The sequence below is a fragment of the Dermacentor albipictus genome, chromosome 10 (assembly GCF_038994185.2).
Source record: "Dermacentor albipictus isolate Rhodes 1998 colony chromosome 10, USDA_Dalb.pri_finalv2, whole genome shotgun sequence".
Taxonomy (NCBI): Eukaryota; Metazoa; Arthropoda; class Arachnida; order Ixodida; family Ixodidae; genus Dermacentor; species Dermacentor albipictus.
Genome location: NC_091830.1, coordinates 15,783,895 through 15,797,264, shown reverse-complemented (window position 1 = coordinate 15,797,264; position 13,370 = coordinate 15,783,895). Strand labels below are relative to the sequence as shown.

Below are 13,370 nucleotides of genomic sequence, written 5' to 3'. Positions count from 1 at the left end.
GCACTGGTACGTTGTAAAGGCTTGGTTATGCAGAGGCATCAAACCCCTATGATTAAATCGAGGTCACTGCTGCGTGCAACTTGGGGTGGTCACCACGCGTGGACACGGTGGATTATCTCGCACGCTCTGCGACTTTTGTGGCGCGTGGCTGAACATTCCATTGTGGTACACGTCTTCCGTTCTTTTAGTTTGTAACAACCTTTGAAGTCAACAAATAGCTGACTTCAGCAGCATTTTCACCATTAGTATGGTTGTTACATGCAATCTCTGCATTGCAAATTGCTGCAAGCTGCTTGGCAGATTATGTGCAGCACAGCGCAACAGCTCGAGTAACACGAAAAGCAGTGCCAATGAAGGCCCGATAAGACACCACCGTTATCAGACCTGTGTGGTCCAATGTTGGTCTTGATTGGCTCATCTGTATGCACTGCTACGGAGGCTTACGGTAACCTCACAGCCACAGAACAATAAACAGATTTAGTCAGCAGGAACTTCTTACGGTCCGCTTGGCCCACATTTCATGAGCCGGGGCCCTGCACATGGGGCATTCCTGTTGGGGTGCATGATACGAGTGACATACGAGTGGTATACGAGATACGAGTGGTATACGTGATACGAGTGGGATACGAGTGGCATACGAGATACAAGTGGCATGCATTTGGCTTCACTGCAAAGCAACACAGACACAAATTGCGTGCATTGCCACCTGTTGCTCAATCAGCTCTGCAGTGGAGTGAGGGCATCATTCTGCCTTCTACTGTCGTTGTGAGTGTAGCGAACATCTGCACCAGCATTCTTGCTGAGCAGTTGTGTGCGAATATATAGGATTCACCAGTCTGAGTGGAGCAGACTCCAAACACCTAATTAAGACTCCCTAATGGTCGCACCTCCCTGGCAGGCTGCCCCCTGTGCAACTCTCGTATGCGTAATTGTCAAGAAAAAAAAGATTTCCTCCACTTTTCTTGGCATTTACTTAAGACTCTCTGTTGGCCAAAGTGCTCAGATATATCTGGGTGAACAGGTCTATTTCAGTGGCACATCTTGCATAAAATGAGCCTGAAATGAGCCCCAAATCTTAGCTGAACAGTCTGTGCATTCTTTAAACTTGGATCTTGGGAACTGAAATTTTCCCAAAGACTGAGGAGTAAAGGTGCCAGGAACTCCTCATCATCATTGGTTGCAACAGAACTTGTGCTAGGCAATAATGCTGATAGCTTTTAATTTTAACTTGCTTCCAACATGTTGTACATCTAATTGAGTGCACCGGCTCTGGCTACCTGGAAATTTGACCACGTGGGGAAAATTTACAAATGCACGCAAATGCAGTGGTTTATGTGAAATTGCCTTTTTTTTCATTTTGTGACAACAAAACATAAATGTCACTGCCACCTCTAACTTCAATGAGCAACTGAGGTACTTCACCAATAAATTGATGGAAATAACCCCATATCCATTTATAGTGAGTGGAACTGATCACTCTGATCTCAGTAGGGTACAGATGAATGCCGGTCTTCCTGATAGTGTCTGCTTCTTTGAGCAACAACAGTCTGTGTCAACATTTCGTCGTAACAAACATTGCTAATCTTATCCGAGGAAGCCCCCCCCCCCCCGTTTGCTATCTCTCGAGATGTCCTGGGCAACATGAAGCAATCGATTTCTGCCGATGTGTTCGGCTCTCGAGGGGAGTTGCCGCAATCGGAAAGAGAGCGCAGCCATCTGCATGGGGGACGATTTATGACAGCGTAGCGCGGCAGCTTGCAATGCAACCGGGCATCACTTGGCTGTTTTTTTCTCATTACAGAAAAGCGATCCAGGGAGAAGTTAAGCTCCCCGCTGAGAATGGAGATACGAGGCAGTACCGGGCCACGCCTGACTGGGGGGTGAGTGACCCTTTGAGTATCAAAGCTCACGCAAGTTGACGACATGGGAGTGGCCTGCATCTTCTTGTGGGAACAAACGCTGTTTGTCGCCTAGAGTTCTTTTTTTTTTCAGCTAATCGCTTCAGTGAAGCCTCGGACATCCTTGCAGATTTATTTATGATACCCTTGCAAGCTCTACATTATAGAGGGTAGGGGCTAAATAATATTGACAGAATACAACATAAAAGAACACAGGAGTACAAAGTTGAAAGGCTATGATGAGACAAGCAGCCTTAAGTTTTCGAATATAAGTTTGCTAAAGACAAGAGCGATCTGCAAAATGAGTGAATGTGTTAGGCAGTACTTGTACAGTTACAATAAAGCAAAGTAACAACACTAGTTCAAGTTAACCAAAGCGCTTTTAAAGAGAACCAAATCGGGAGTACTTGCTAATGATACAAGAAGGTTATTCGGTTTGGCGGAAGATTTGGGTAGAAGTGATGGTGAGTGCATGACAGTGTTACAGCAGAATGCCCTGACTTTATGGTGATTATCTTAATGATGAAAGATGGATGAAGAGTGTGCAGGGCGCTGTGCTCGTAGGGCTGTGCCACCCGGAAATGACACATTTGATGTGCCGAATGAAGTGTTTTGAGCACTAATTTTTTTCTTTGTACAATAATTTATTGGAATAATCTCATGATGCCATGCTGTGGCACAGGGTACATGCTAATTGTTAAAAAGCCACCACACTTGGTATCACTTTGTACTGATGTAAAATTATGCCTGTTTTATTTTTGGGTTTTCTTTCAAAGCTCCTTTATGTGTCCACCTGCTATGATTTTGCATCCGGAAATAAATTAATGAATTTTGAAGGGACATTCACAAAATTTCTCAATGACAGCTATGACAAATACACTCTTAGAGAAACTTGCACCCTTTGGGGCTTATCTTGTCCCACAACAATAGTCGTCATCTGCCTTGCTTGCATTTCCTTTCTTGAAAACTCGTCGCTCGCTGCTTTCCTGTCAAGAATGCTGTGTCACGCTGATAAAGCACAAGCCATTCATGACTTGGCAGCAGTACTGGGCTGCCGGGCAACAACTAAGTGTTGTTGCCTATAGCTTGAAAATTAGCATAGCAAATAGATTCTCGTTTTGCTCATCATTTTGAATTTCCATCTCCCACCTTCCCCCTATTTTCCCTACTTTGTCCACGAGATTATAAGTTAATAAACAACAGTACTACCATGTTTATCTGTGAATTTCTGTAAAGAAAGTGCATGTTGGCACCATATATACTTCTAGAACTGTTTAATTTCTATTTTTCGTTGTCTGTTTCGAGTGAGTAAATTGGTAGTGTGGATTAAAAAGCAAACAGGGGCAGGTAGTTATCGAGCAGAGATAAAAGAGCAGGTCATGTGCATAATGCGTAGGGCAGAAGGTGTAGGGTGGCTATTAGAGTTACAGAAGGGGTGCCAAGGGAACGGAAGCGGCCAGTCGAGGATGGCCAACAGCTAGGTGGTTTGAGAAAATTAGGGAAACTGTTGATTAGGGAACAGTTGATGCAACACAGTGGTAATGGGAGATCACTGAGAGAAACCCTCATTCTGCAGGGAACAAAAATTAGGTTCATGATGATGATGATGACCAAGATGATTCTTGCAGATGTGAATGTTCCTGCTAGAAACACATGATTGAGTTTTCACTAGCAGGCAGTGATATTAGCAGAGGAATGTATAGCCCTGTATTTTCAATGTGGGTTAAGTGTATTACAGTTTAAAATTCAGTGGTTTTATGTGCCAAAACCAGTGTATGATAATAAAGCAGACCACAGGGGGGCTCTCTAGAAATCTAGCACACCTGGTGATAGTTAAAGGGGCCCCAAAACACTGTTAAGACATAGTAAGCAAACGTTGCCTATCTGTTAGCGAGGCTCCTGTGAACACGTGAGACAAACATTATTGCACTCTATGCAGCAGGGAATTTACGCTCTTTGGTCAAAAGCAGTAAAATGTCAGTTGCTTTCGCTTCCCTAATGTCGTCATGCAGCATGATCATAAGCAGCTGGACCTACAACAACAAGTGGCAGATTTCGTGATCGTCAAAACATTCTCAGTAATGCAATTATTGCTCATTTGAGTTAAATAAATGAAAAACATATATATCTCTGCAATCTCAGAAATACAGGAGAACCATTTCATCTTTGCACTGCTGGTGTAAACACGACAGTTGCACATTGCTGTGCCTGCTGTGCGTGTCTTCCGAGATAAAAAAACATAACGTAGACACCGTGGCTGGCACGGAATGCCGCCACGAGGCGTCTCGCGTTCAACCTTTGGGCAGGGCCAGCAGGGCATTGCTCTCTTGCCGCCCCTTGCCATCTTCATGCTAGTGCAAATGAAAGGAGAGAGAGAGTCGCTGATCAGTCTGGTAACTATGTCTAACTTCACTGTAGCTTCAAGGATTTAAAAAATCTTTGGGGTAGGAGATTCGTGATAGTACATAATTTAATAGTGATGTCATTCTATGATTAGTTGGGAAAAGGTTTCAGGGCCCCTGAAATTCGTTTATAATAAGAAATTTTGAAGAGTAACCTCTTCCCTGTAGGCTAACGCAGGTAAAGGGAATGCGTTGTTCTCAGCCAACACAAAGAACTTATTGTGAAAAACACGCAGACCCTTGTGATCAAAATAAACAATGGGTCTGCTCGTTTGATATAAAGAATTTGTACTGTTCTCCCCCACATGAAGAGCTATTGTAGTCCATCAATCTAAGTACTGTAGATCTGTACCAACAAACATGACACGCTGCCATTTCAGAATGAGTATGAGCTGTATGTTCAGGGGTTGAAAAAAAAAAAAACGACAATTCTGTATGGTTTGTGCTCTTCTTTCATTTTGGGGTGTGAGCAGTACCTCGAGTGCCCTTTGCTTGTTTTTATTGCCATTATGTGGAGCTTTAATGATAATTCATTAGGAACATGCAAGTATTCAAAAGTTCAAGTACAAATTGAATAAGCTTTGCTACTTGAGTCATATTTGATTCGGGAATTCACTATTTGAAATTGCTGAATATTAGTTTCTGCTCGAATATAAGGGATAGTTGCACTCACTGGAGTCTTGAAGGAGAAATACTGATGCAAGGGAGGACTGTTCCGAATCGTTTTACTGCAAGAGGGTCACAGTAGTTTTGAATGGGTTCTGGTTCCTGCGCGAACACATGGGGCAGATAGCACGTACTTAAAGGGACACTAAAGTGAAAAATTATTCCTTCTGCATCAGTAAATTACCGTTCTACAACACCAAAAACACCACTCTTGCTACGATAAGACATTTGGTAAGCCAGAAAAAGTGCAAGAACGAAATACCATTGGCTACGCCTACTTGAGTTCCCGCACCTGGGGGCTGTGGCGTCTTCGATTTTGATGGCATCTTCTAGTGCCTACTAATTCTATATAGTGGTACAGATTGACTACATTGTGTTCTAAAGGAACCAAATATTAAACACGCCAAGTTTCGGGAACCTTTATTCAGCCAACATGGCCCAAATGCGAAAACATACTTTGGAATCCCTGACGTCACACTGATGTACCGCCGCTGGGGTTTCGGCGCAAAATTCAAATACTGATACTTGGACCTTCATTTTCTCATCTAATAATCAAACTATATTTTTGAAATGACTGCCTGCACGTTTCTCAAACAATGCTCCATTAGTCTAAATTGATTTATTGTTTCGCTTTAGTGTCCCTTTAACAAATCCCGGTCATGTGACCTGAATGACTCACTTTTAGGCAACCTATATGCAAACTTGTTGTCTCGATTTAGGCAAAACCAATTTTTATTTTCCAGTCTCATGATCTTTGCATCCCTCTAAAATAATGGGTGGTGCTGTAGTGTCACACTTTTTTTTTAAACGAATATACAACACTCTAAATCCATCTGGTGGCGTGCTATTCCCTTGTTTTAACCGTCACCCGCCATGGCCGCTTAGCGGCTATTGTGTTGCGCTGCTATGCACGAGGTCACGAGACGAAATGCTGGCCACGATGGCCGCCTTTCGATAGGAACGAAATGCAAAAACACCTGTGTCCCATGCATAGGGGGTACGTTAAAGATCCGTTGGTGGTCAGAATTAATCTGGAGTCCCCTGCTATGGCATGCCTCATAATCAAATTGTGGTTTTAGCACGTAAAACCTGAGCGTTTAATTCAATTACTGTAGTTGTGATTGTGCATCATAAAATTGAAAGCAGCAGTTCCTCATTTGCAATCTTCTTAACTGTCCACACGTCAAATTGCGAATGGCATTACGTGCATGTATATAAAATAATGTAAATAAGCCTCCTGCTTTTCACCAAATGAACTTCAACTTTAAATTTCTCTTTGTTTATAAATGTGAAAATATCTGATATTCAAAGCTAGTTTTTCATGAATATTCAGTTTGGTTAAGGAATGCCTTTATTAAAACCTACTATTCATTTGTTCCGAAAAATAAATTGGGTGCCAGTTGTTTGATGACGTAAAGAATGTGCGGTTTACTCCGTGAACATATTTCGTGTCATTGTCCTGCTAGGTCACTGTTAATGCTTTCTTTGTTTTTGTACCCGCACTGCCATAAGGCATCATTAGTGGGTGCAGAGAGGTTATACGAAGATGACAAAAAAAGTACATTTGCAGACAGTGAATTGTAGATAAAGTGTTACACCATGCATAAGAAGTAGAAGTCTACTGGCAAAAGAAAAACAGCACAAGCTGTAACCTCGAAACAGGTGTCAGTACAAACACAGGATACAATCAAAATGCACATTCAAGCATGCATAAATGGCGCGTAGCCCACAGAAGGGCAAAGAGCTGCGTGAACATTTTCACTTGGTGTTTTCACTGATAAGCTTTCATATCATGGTAGTAGTTATTGTTTATTGTTACTTCTTTTTTGTTTCTTTTGCAGAATGTAGATTTGCAGTGAGAAAGCTAGGCAAGGAAAAAATGGAAACATGTCCTCTAAGTCAAGGGAGGAATGTATTTGCATTAACATGGAAAACCAGTTTATTAGGAGGGGGTATGAAAGAGCAGAGTGAGTGCTAGTATTTACGAGCGATTAGCATTCGCTCTGTTCTTTCTTACTTCCTTTCACGACGTTGTTTCCACACCATGCTAATATGTGCCCCTTAGACTTGAACCGACCCGCCCAGCAACATATTCTTCTTTCCTCTAGTCCTTGTCTATCCTTGTTTAGTTTTTGCTCTGTGAAATTGGATACTGAATCACAAACTAGCCCGGTTGCATACCTTGCTGTAGGTTTTTTTCTTTTTTTTGCGAGGTGTACATTGCAGTATTTGGCAGTGCTTCTGAGCTGGAATCTTCTTTAGCTGCATTTCCAGCAGTTGTTTTTTTTTTTTTTGCTTCGTCCACTTTGGATGCTAATTGAAGCTGCACAGTAGAACCTTGTTGGTAGATTTTTTAGGGAATCATTGTGAAAGAATGCATGATCCGGGAAAACATTATATCTTGTAGTTCACGTGACTGCACTTCAAATGAGGCATGAAATTACTCTCACGTAAAACTTTGTGTGAAATTGAATAGAGAACCAATAAACTTATGAAGACCTAGTACTTTGATAAAGCTCGCTGTTGATGCCTGGTAGTAATATCGACCTATAAAAGCTTTTTTTTAAATTTTTTGATAGGGGTGGAGAGAGTGGCTGTAGCTATAAATCACAACACCAAGTGTAGCTTCTAATTTCCATCTGGTGTTGGGTTGAATATTGGGTAATAACAGCCTCTAACAGTAACAGACAGGAAGCTTATGCATATATCCCTATGGGAGCTAAATGGAAGTGGTGTTTTCAGTGCATAAGAACCGAGAAGTAACAAAAGAGAATGCATCAACGAATCTCTGCTGCATGTATAAAAGCAACAGGAAGTACAGTTTCTGTATAGACCAGAGATGTAAGTTTGATTGCTCTGTTGGTCACTTTAAAGATCAGCGAAGAAAGCTTGTGGGCAAGTGCGTTTGTTGTCAGCTGCTCCTTATTATTACTTATTTAATTATTTTCCACATTGCATTGTTCTTGCATTGACAGGATCAGCAGTGACAACACTGTAATGTCAGTGAACGTCCATCACTACAGGGACAGGTAACATAGCATGTTATGCAATGAGAAAAGTATCAGTGCTGCAGTTTTGCAGAATGTGTTGCAGGTTTCTGACTGCATGATCGTGAAGTTTTTTGTGTTGGAACTCATCAAGAATGCGCACCCATAGCAGACTAGAGGACACAATACAGTTTCTTTTCGTAGCTATCTTGGGTGGTAAATGTATGCGACCATAAATTTCCTGAGGTCGTAAACACGCTTCTGCCACAGTGCATAGAAAAGTGTCTATGGGTGTACAGTTCGACAAGCAGCAGACACAAAGAAAGCAGCCTTAAAGTGAGCACGTGAGCTATAGTTGGTGACTTGTCACAGCGAAGAAGCATCATTGCGAGGACAACGCTGTTTCCTGCATCTTTGTGCTGTTGTCCCCTCTCCGCTGTTACTTTGCCTAGCTGTAGCTTCCACTGCTTTGTGCTTTTGGAAATGGATGTTCTGTGACCGCTCGTTCTTTCTGTTCCCTCACACAGGAGAGTGCTATCAATGGGGACCACTTATGGACAGCCACTAGTGCCTCTGGGGATCTCTGTTACGTGGGAGAGAGTGAATGCTCAGTAAGTACGGTCTCCTTGAACTGTTCACTTCCCTCGCTGATTTGATATGCACAGGGTTTTCTAAGCATTGTCTTTACTGTAGCCATTCTGATTCTGTGCTGCATTTTCAACGCAATGTATGACTACTTCAGAACTTTGGGTTATCAACCTGTATGTTGTACTTCTTTGCCTAGTAAGTCTACTTATGTTCTTGCAGTTTTCTACTTCTGAACCTTAGATTTGAGGTTGTGTGAGTGCCATTTTGAAATTCGTCAATTTTCTGTTTTAATTTGGTACCATTGATTTGGGTAGAGTTTAGGAACTCTAATTACTTGAACATCAAAGTTTAGTGCAATAGTTCTTTAAACCAACCCTGTCGGCCAGCTGTATAAGATAAAATAAATACGAAAAATATGCCCATTTACAAGGCAGATCAAGATAAAAGAAAACTTGTCATATCACTTCAGTACTATTATTCATGCTTCTCTTTGGGCCGGCATTATATGGCAATACTAGGCAGGTGTCAGTGAGAGGTTATTGAACTCATGAACTTACAGTTGGATTGAACTTATAGACACCTGGGATGAATATAATATAAAGGAGGGCCTGTGAACATGTCAAGTTTCTGTAGATCCAAGATGTTTGTTGTAGTTGTGCTTCCAAGAGTAAGCTATGAATTCACCTTCCACACTGCACGCCTAAGTTGCAAAAAGGCCCACTTTGTTTACATTACGTGTGGTTTGATTGTCTTGAGGTGTGGGCTCGAATTCTCAGTTATTGTTGAAGGGCAACTTTGTGCAAAGCAGGGTATCAAATCGAACCCAAATCTGAACCAAGAACCGCACCCAAACCGGAATTTTGGCCAGAACTGAACCTGAACCGGTATTCTTTGAATGTTCCTGAACTGAAAAAAAGAAAACAAATGCTAGAGGTTTCCAATTCGGCGTAAAATGGTTCAAGCATATAAAGCGACAACAGGGTGCTCAACAGGTTCACAATTGTTAGAAGATTTTGCCACCCAACCTAACCTAATCTAACCAGTTGCGTTGCATGGGAGTTCTAGAACAATGGATCTGCCACTGACTGCAGCCACTTTAGCAAAGGTGTTCGATTTTCTGAACACAGTCATGCCAATTGTGTTCCTTGGCTGAAACGCTGTTTTAGAGTCTTTGGCTAATTACTGTGCCTGTTGAATCACCAATTTTGTTGTTAGGTCAGGTGACTTAAACACTAGCTAGAGAAAGGTAAGCTCATCACTGTAAGATAAACCATAAAACACACACGCCAGGGTGTGTTTTATAGGTTAACGGAAGCCTTGTTCACCATATGGAAGTTTCGGCTTCCGTATGGTGAGCAAGGCTTCTGTACGGAAGCCGAAATGTCCTAAATGTTCTTAACCTATTCTTTTTGATCAGCGGTCTCACTATTTCTTTTCTTCAACTTGCTTCCGTGTGACCATACAAGATGTCGTCAAACCATCAGTTTGATTAAGCTATAGCTATGCATTATTTTGCTTGGGTCGGGTTTGGCGCAGCGAGTATTGCCTGCATTCCACATTTACTGCACCTTTCAACAGTGTCTCTTAGGTATGTGATGGTAATAAAGATTGTCTTTTCTCTGTTTTCTTTCTTTCGCTCTCTTTAGAAACATGGACCCCGGATGAAATGCCCAGCTTGTAAAATAACTGTTCACGCCGGATGCATTAGCATTTTAAGTGATAAAGTAAGTTGAAACAGTCCTTCAGTTTTCTTTTGTGTAGGCTCTTATTACAGCCAAACATCAAGACACCTTAGAAATCTGTTTGTCTTATCAGAATTTCATCATAACAGAAGTGTGTTGCATATATAGAAGATCAGAGAATAATTCTAAAGTATTATAATTAAATTCAGCTGAACAGAGTTTTGAAGACAACCTCTAATATTAATTATACAAAGGTATGTGTAATGTTATGTATTTATCTGCAGTGTTTTAAAAAGTAAAAGAAGTTTCAGCAAGTCATAATGCTAAGGTTTCTTGAGAAATTACCATAAATAGAAAAATATAATGTGCAATAAAGGCATTGTAGTTTACTTTTGATTATATTGCTGAAACTTAATGGCAAAATGGTGCTTTTGATGTATGGTGAATGCTATTGTTGGGGGGATTGACTTGCTGTATCGTAACTTGGAAGCTTGGTACTAGCAGATTGTAATGACTCTGTGCGTGCTATCAAAAACAGCTTATTGTCTTGCTTGGAGGTCTTTAATTTTTATAACAGGCAATATAGTGTCATTTAGTTTTAGTGAATTGTTATATGATGCTTTACCAGCATCACAGCTGTTTTCATAACTGCCAACCAGAATTGTGTGTGTGTGTGTATCAAACAAGAATACATAATGCTAACACTGGCATTGATGCACTTTTTCTTTTTTTCAGATGAAGTTTCAATGTAAGCCAACATTCAGAGATGTTGGCATCAGACAATACCGAGAGGTAAGCATTGCTGAGTTTCATGAACATATATGTATCTAGTCGTACCTCAGCAAGGCAGCCTGTTCAGCTAAGTAAATGTTTGTGAGGAGGTCTATGTAATGGAATTTTATGATTGGTCCGAACCTATGAGGTAATGGGGCAGTTATAACATTGCATATAGCAAATCAGATATTCGGAAACCTGCAAGTTATAGGAAATTTCAGGAAAAGGCAAATTTTTTCCTCCACCCGACTGTTGCACAATGCTACAGGGGAAACCCGCGTGGAATTTCTCAGAAAGAAAGCTTTGCAGTTGAAGAAAAATTTGTCCAAGTCTAACATCGAACCTAGGACTGAAATCCTTTCCAAGGCAGTCGCTTTGTCATTTGAGCTAACCAGGAAGTTAGCCCATGGCTGTGCGAAGCCAAATTAATGGACCAGCTCGAATTGCAGAAATGCTGAATGCATGCATCCTTATGGTAGTTGCCCCGTGTTCTCAAAGGCTGTTAAACTGTTTGAGTAGTAGCTCGATTTCTTTTTTTTTAGTAGCCTTACTTTGAAATTTTGGTTGCAGCAAACTGTGATTCAGCACCACTGGGTACATAGGCGCTATGAGAAAGGCAAGTGCCAACAGTGTAGCAAGGTGAGTTGGAAATTCCTCAGCACACTTTGTGTTTGCTCTGCGAGAGTTTGTAACCTTGTCTCACCTGAGCCTCTCTTTTGCCTTCTTTCAGTCCTTTCAGTCAAAACTCTCATTTGGTAGCAAGGTAAGCACAAGTGCTGTTTCTTTAGTAATAGTAGTAGCCAGATTTAATTGTTATTGCTAATAACTTGGAATGGGAGCATTGTAGCAAGTGGTTTATTTTACCATAGAACACATACAAAGGTTGGAAGTGCATCAGCTGCTCATTGTTATATCATACATATTGGTAAAAACGGTATTCTTATAAGCGAGTTCAACGGTATGGAGCTAACAAGAATGCAGTCGTAACAACTTTCCCAGCTGATCATATTTTTGAAAGGGAGTAATGAAAGTTGATCAAATGCAGCTTTTTCCTAGTGTTCTTATTCTGAACTTGTTTCATTCGAAAGCTGGGAGGAAAAGGTTATCAATTAATTGAAGCAGTACAGTCTTGAGTTTGCCCCATCTCTGCGGTTATGTCCAGGAGTAGTTAGCAAAATTTTTTTCGACACCTATTTCTTCTGTCCCTGTTTACTTTTACTCTCACAATTATCTCCACGATTGACAATAGTTAGCCACATCTTCGGGATTCCTTGATTTTGCGACTGTCTGACCTAACGCCCTTTTTCATGCTTATGTTTGTACTTATCTCTGTCACTGTTTATTTCATGACAATGTTTTTAACTGCAGATGTTTATGCCTGTGTATGACATTGCTTATCTTCATGTATGCCTGTTATCTGGCACTGCTTATGTGTTACTTATTGTCAGATGTCGGTTATCTGTCTCTTGCCTGTTTGTTCCTTTTATTTATCTGTAACTAGGCTAATTTGTCACCTATCTGCTATCGGTGCTTACATTGATGATTATCTCTGTAATTGCTTGCATTTAATGTTCTATATTTAATATTTGTAATTGGGCTTATCATTGTGCTTGCCTCTGTGATGTCAGTAAAATAGCTAGTATGATGCCAGTGCTTGCTGTGTTTATCATAATTTTCATCAATTGTCTCTATGCCTCAATGTCTGGGATTGCTTATCTTCATACTTGCCTCTGTTTACGTGCTACCGTCTGCATTTAATTCAGTGCCTGCCTTACGATAGGGCTACTTATTGCCATTTATCTTTGCAACAAGACTTGTCTCAGGTTAATTTTGTGTTACTGCTTACTTTATTATCAGTGTGCTTCATTGTCTCTGTGTTTCAGTTTCTGGGATGGCTTGTCTTCACGTCTTTCTCCGTCAGTTCGCTAACCTCTGCACATACCTCTGCAATTATGCGCAGGAGATAGTGGCCATCAGTTGCACGTGGTGCAAGACAGCCTACCACAACAAGGAGTCTTGTTTCAGTATGCAAAGGATTGGGGAGCAGTGCAACCTGGGTACACACATGGACATCATAGTGCCGCCCTCGTGGATCGTCAAGCTGCCCAGGAAGGGTTCCTTCAAGTCATCTATCAGGAGGTCACCAAAGAAGCGGGCTTCTACGAAAAAGAAGTCCCGTAAAGAGGTGAACATCCACTGCTGCCTCATTCCAGAAAAGACATTAATTCAAGGCTATGCCTGTAGCTCACAGCGTGACTGCTGATAAGCTTACCAAAGCCTCTCTGATAGTGCAATCGATGTTCCTAACTCCACAGCATGGAAACCAGACAAGGACAAGAAAGGTGACTAGTAGCAGGTGTCGACTTTCAATGG

General features: G+C 41.3%; 1 protein-coding gene across 7 annotated transcripts in view; it reads left to right on the top strand.

The window, feature by feature from the left end:
* The window catches only part of LOC135911496 (eye-specific diacylglycerol kinase-like), a 655,226-nt gene that overhangs the window by 596,779 nt on the left and 45,077 nt on the right, over positions 1-13,370 (top strand). For all 7 annotated transcript variants that reach the window (XR_010567368.1, XM_065443827.2, XM_065443819.2 and 4 more), the window contains 7 exons: positions 1,802-1,880; positions 8,481-8,564; positions 10,188-10,265; positions 10,959-11,015; positions 11,568-11,636; positions 11,728-11,760; positions 12,958-13,182. Coding sequence is in view for 6 of the 7 variants with exons in the window: in XM_065443827.2 (XP_065299899.1) it covers positions 1,802-1,880; positions 8,481-8,564; positions 10,188-10,265; positions 10,959-11,015; positions 11,568-11,636; positions 11,728-11,760; positions 12,958-13,182 (625 nt within the window). In the remaining variant the exon portion in view is untranslated. The remainder of the gene's footprint in view (positions 1-1,801; positions 1,881-8,480; positions 8,565-10,187; positions 10,266-10,958; positions 11,016-11,567; positions 11,637-11,727; positions 11,761-12,957; positions 13,183-13,370) is intronic.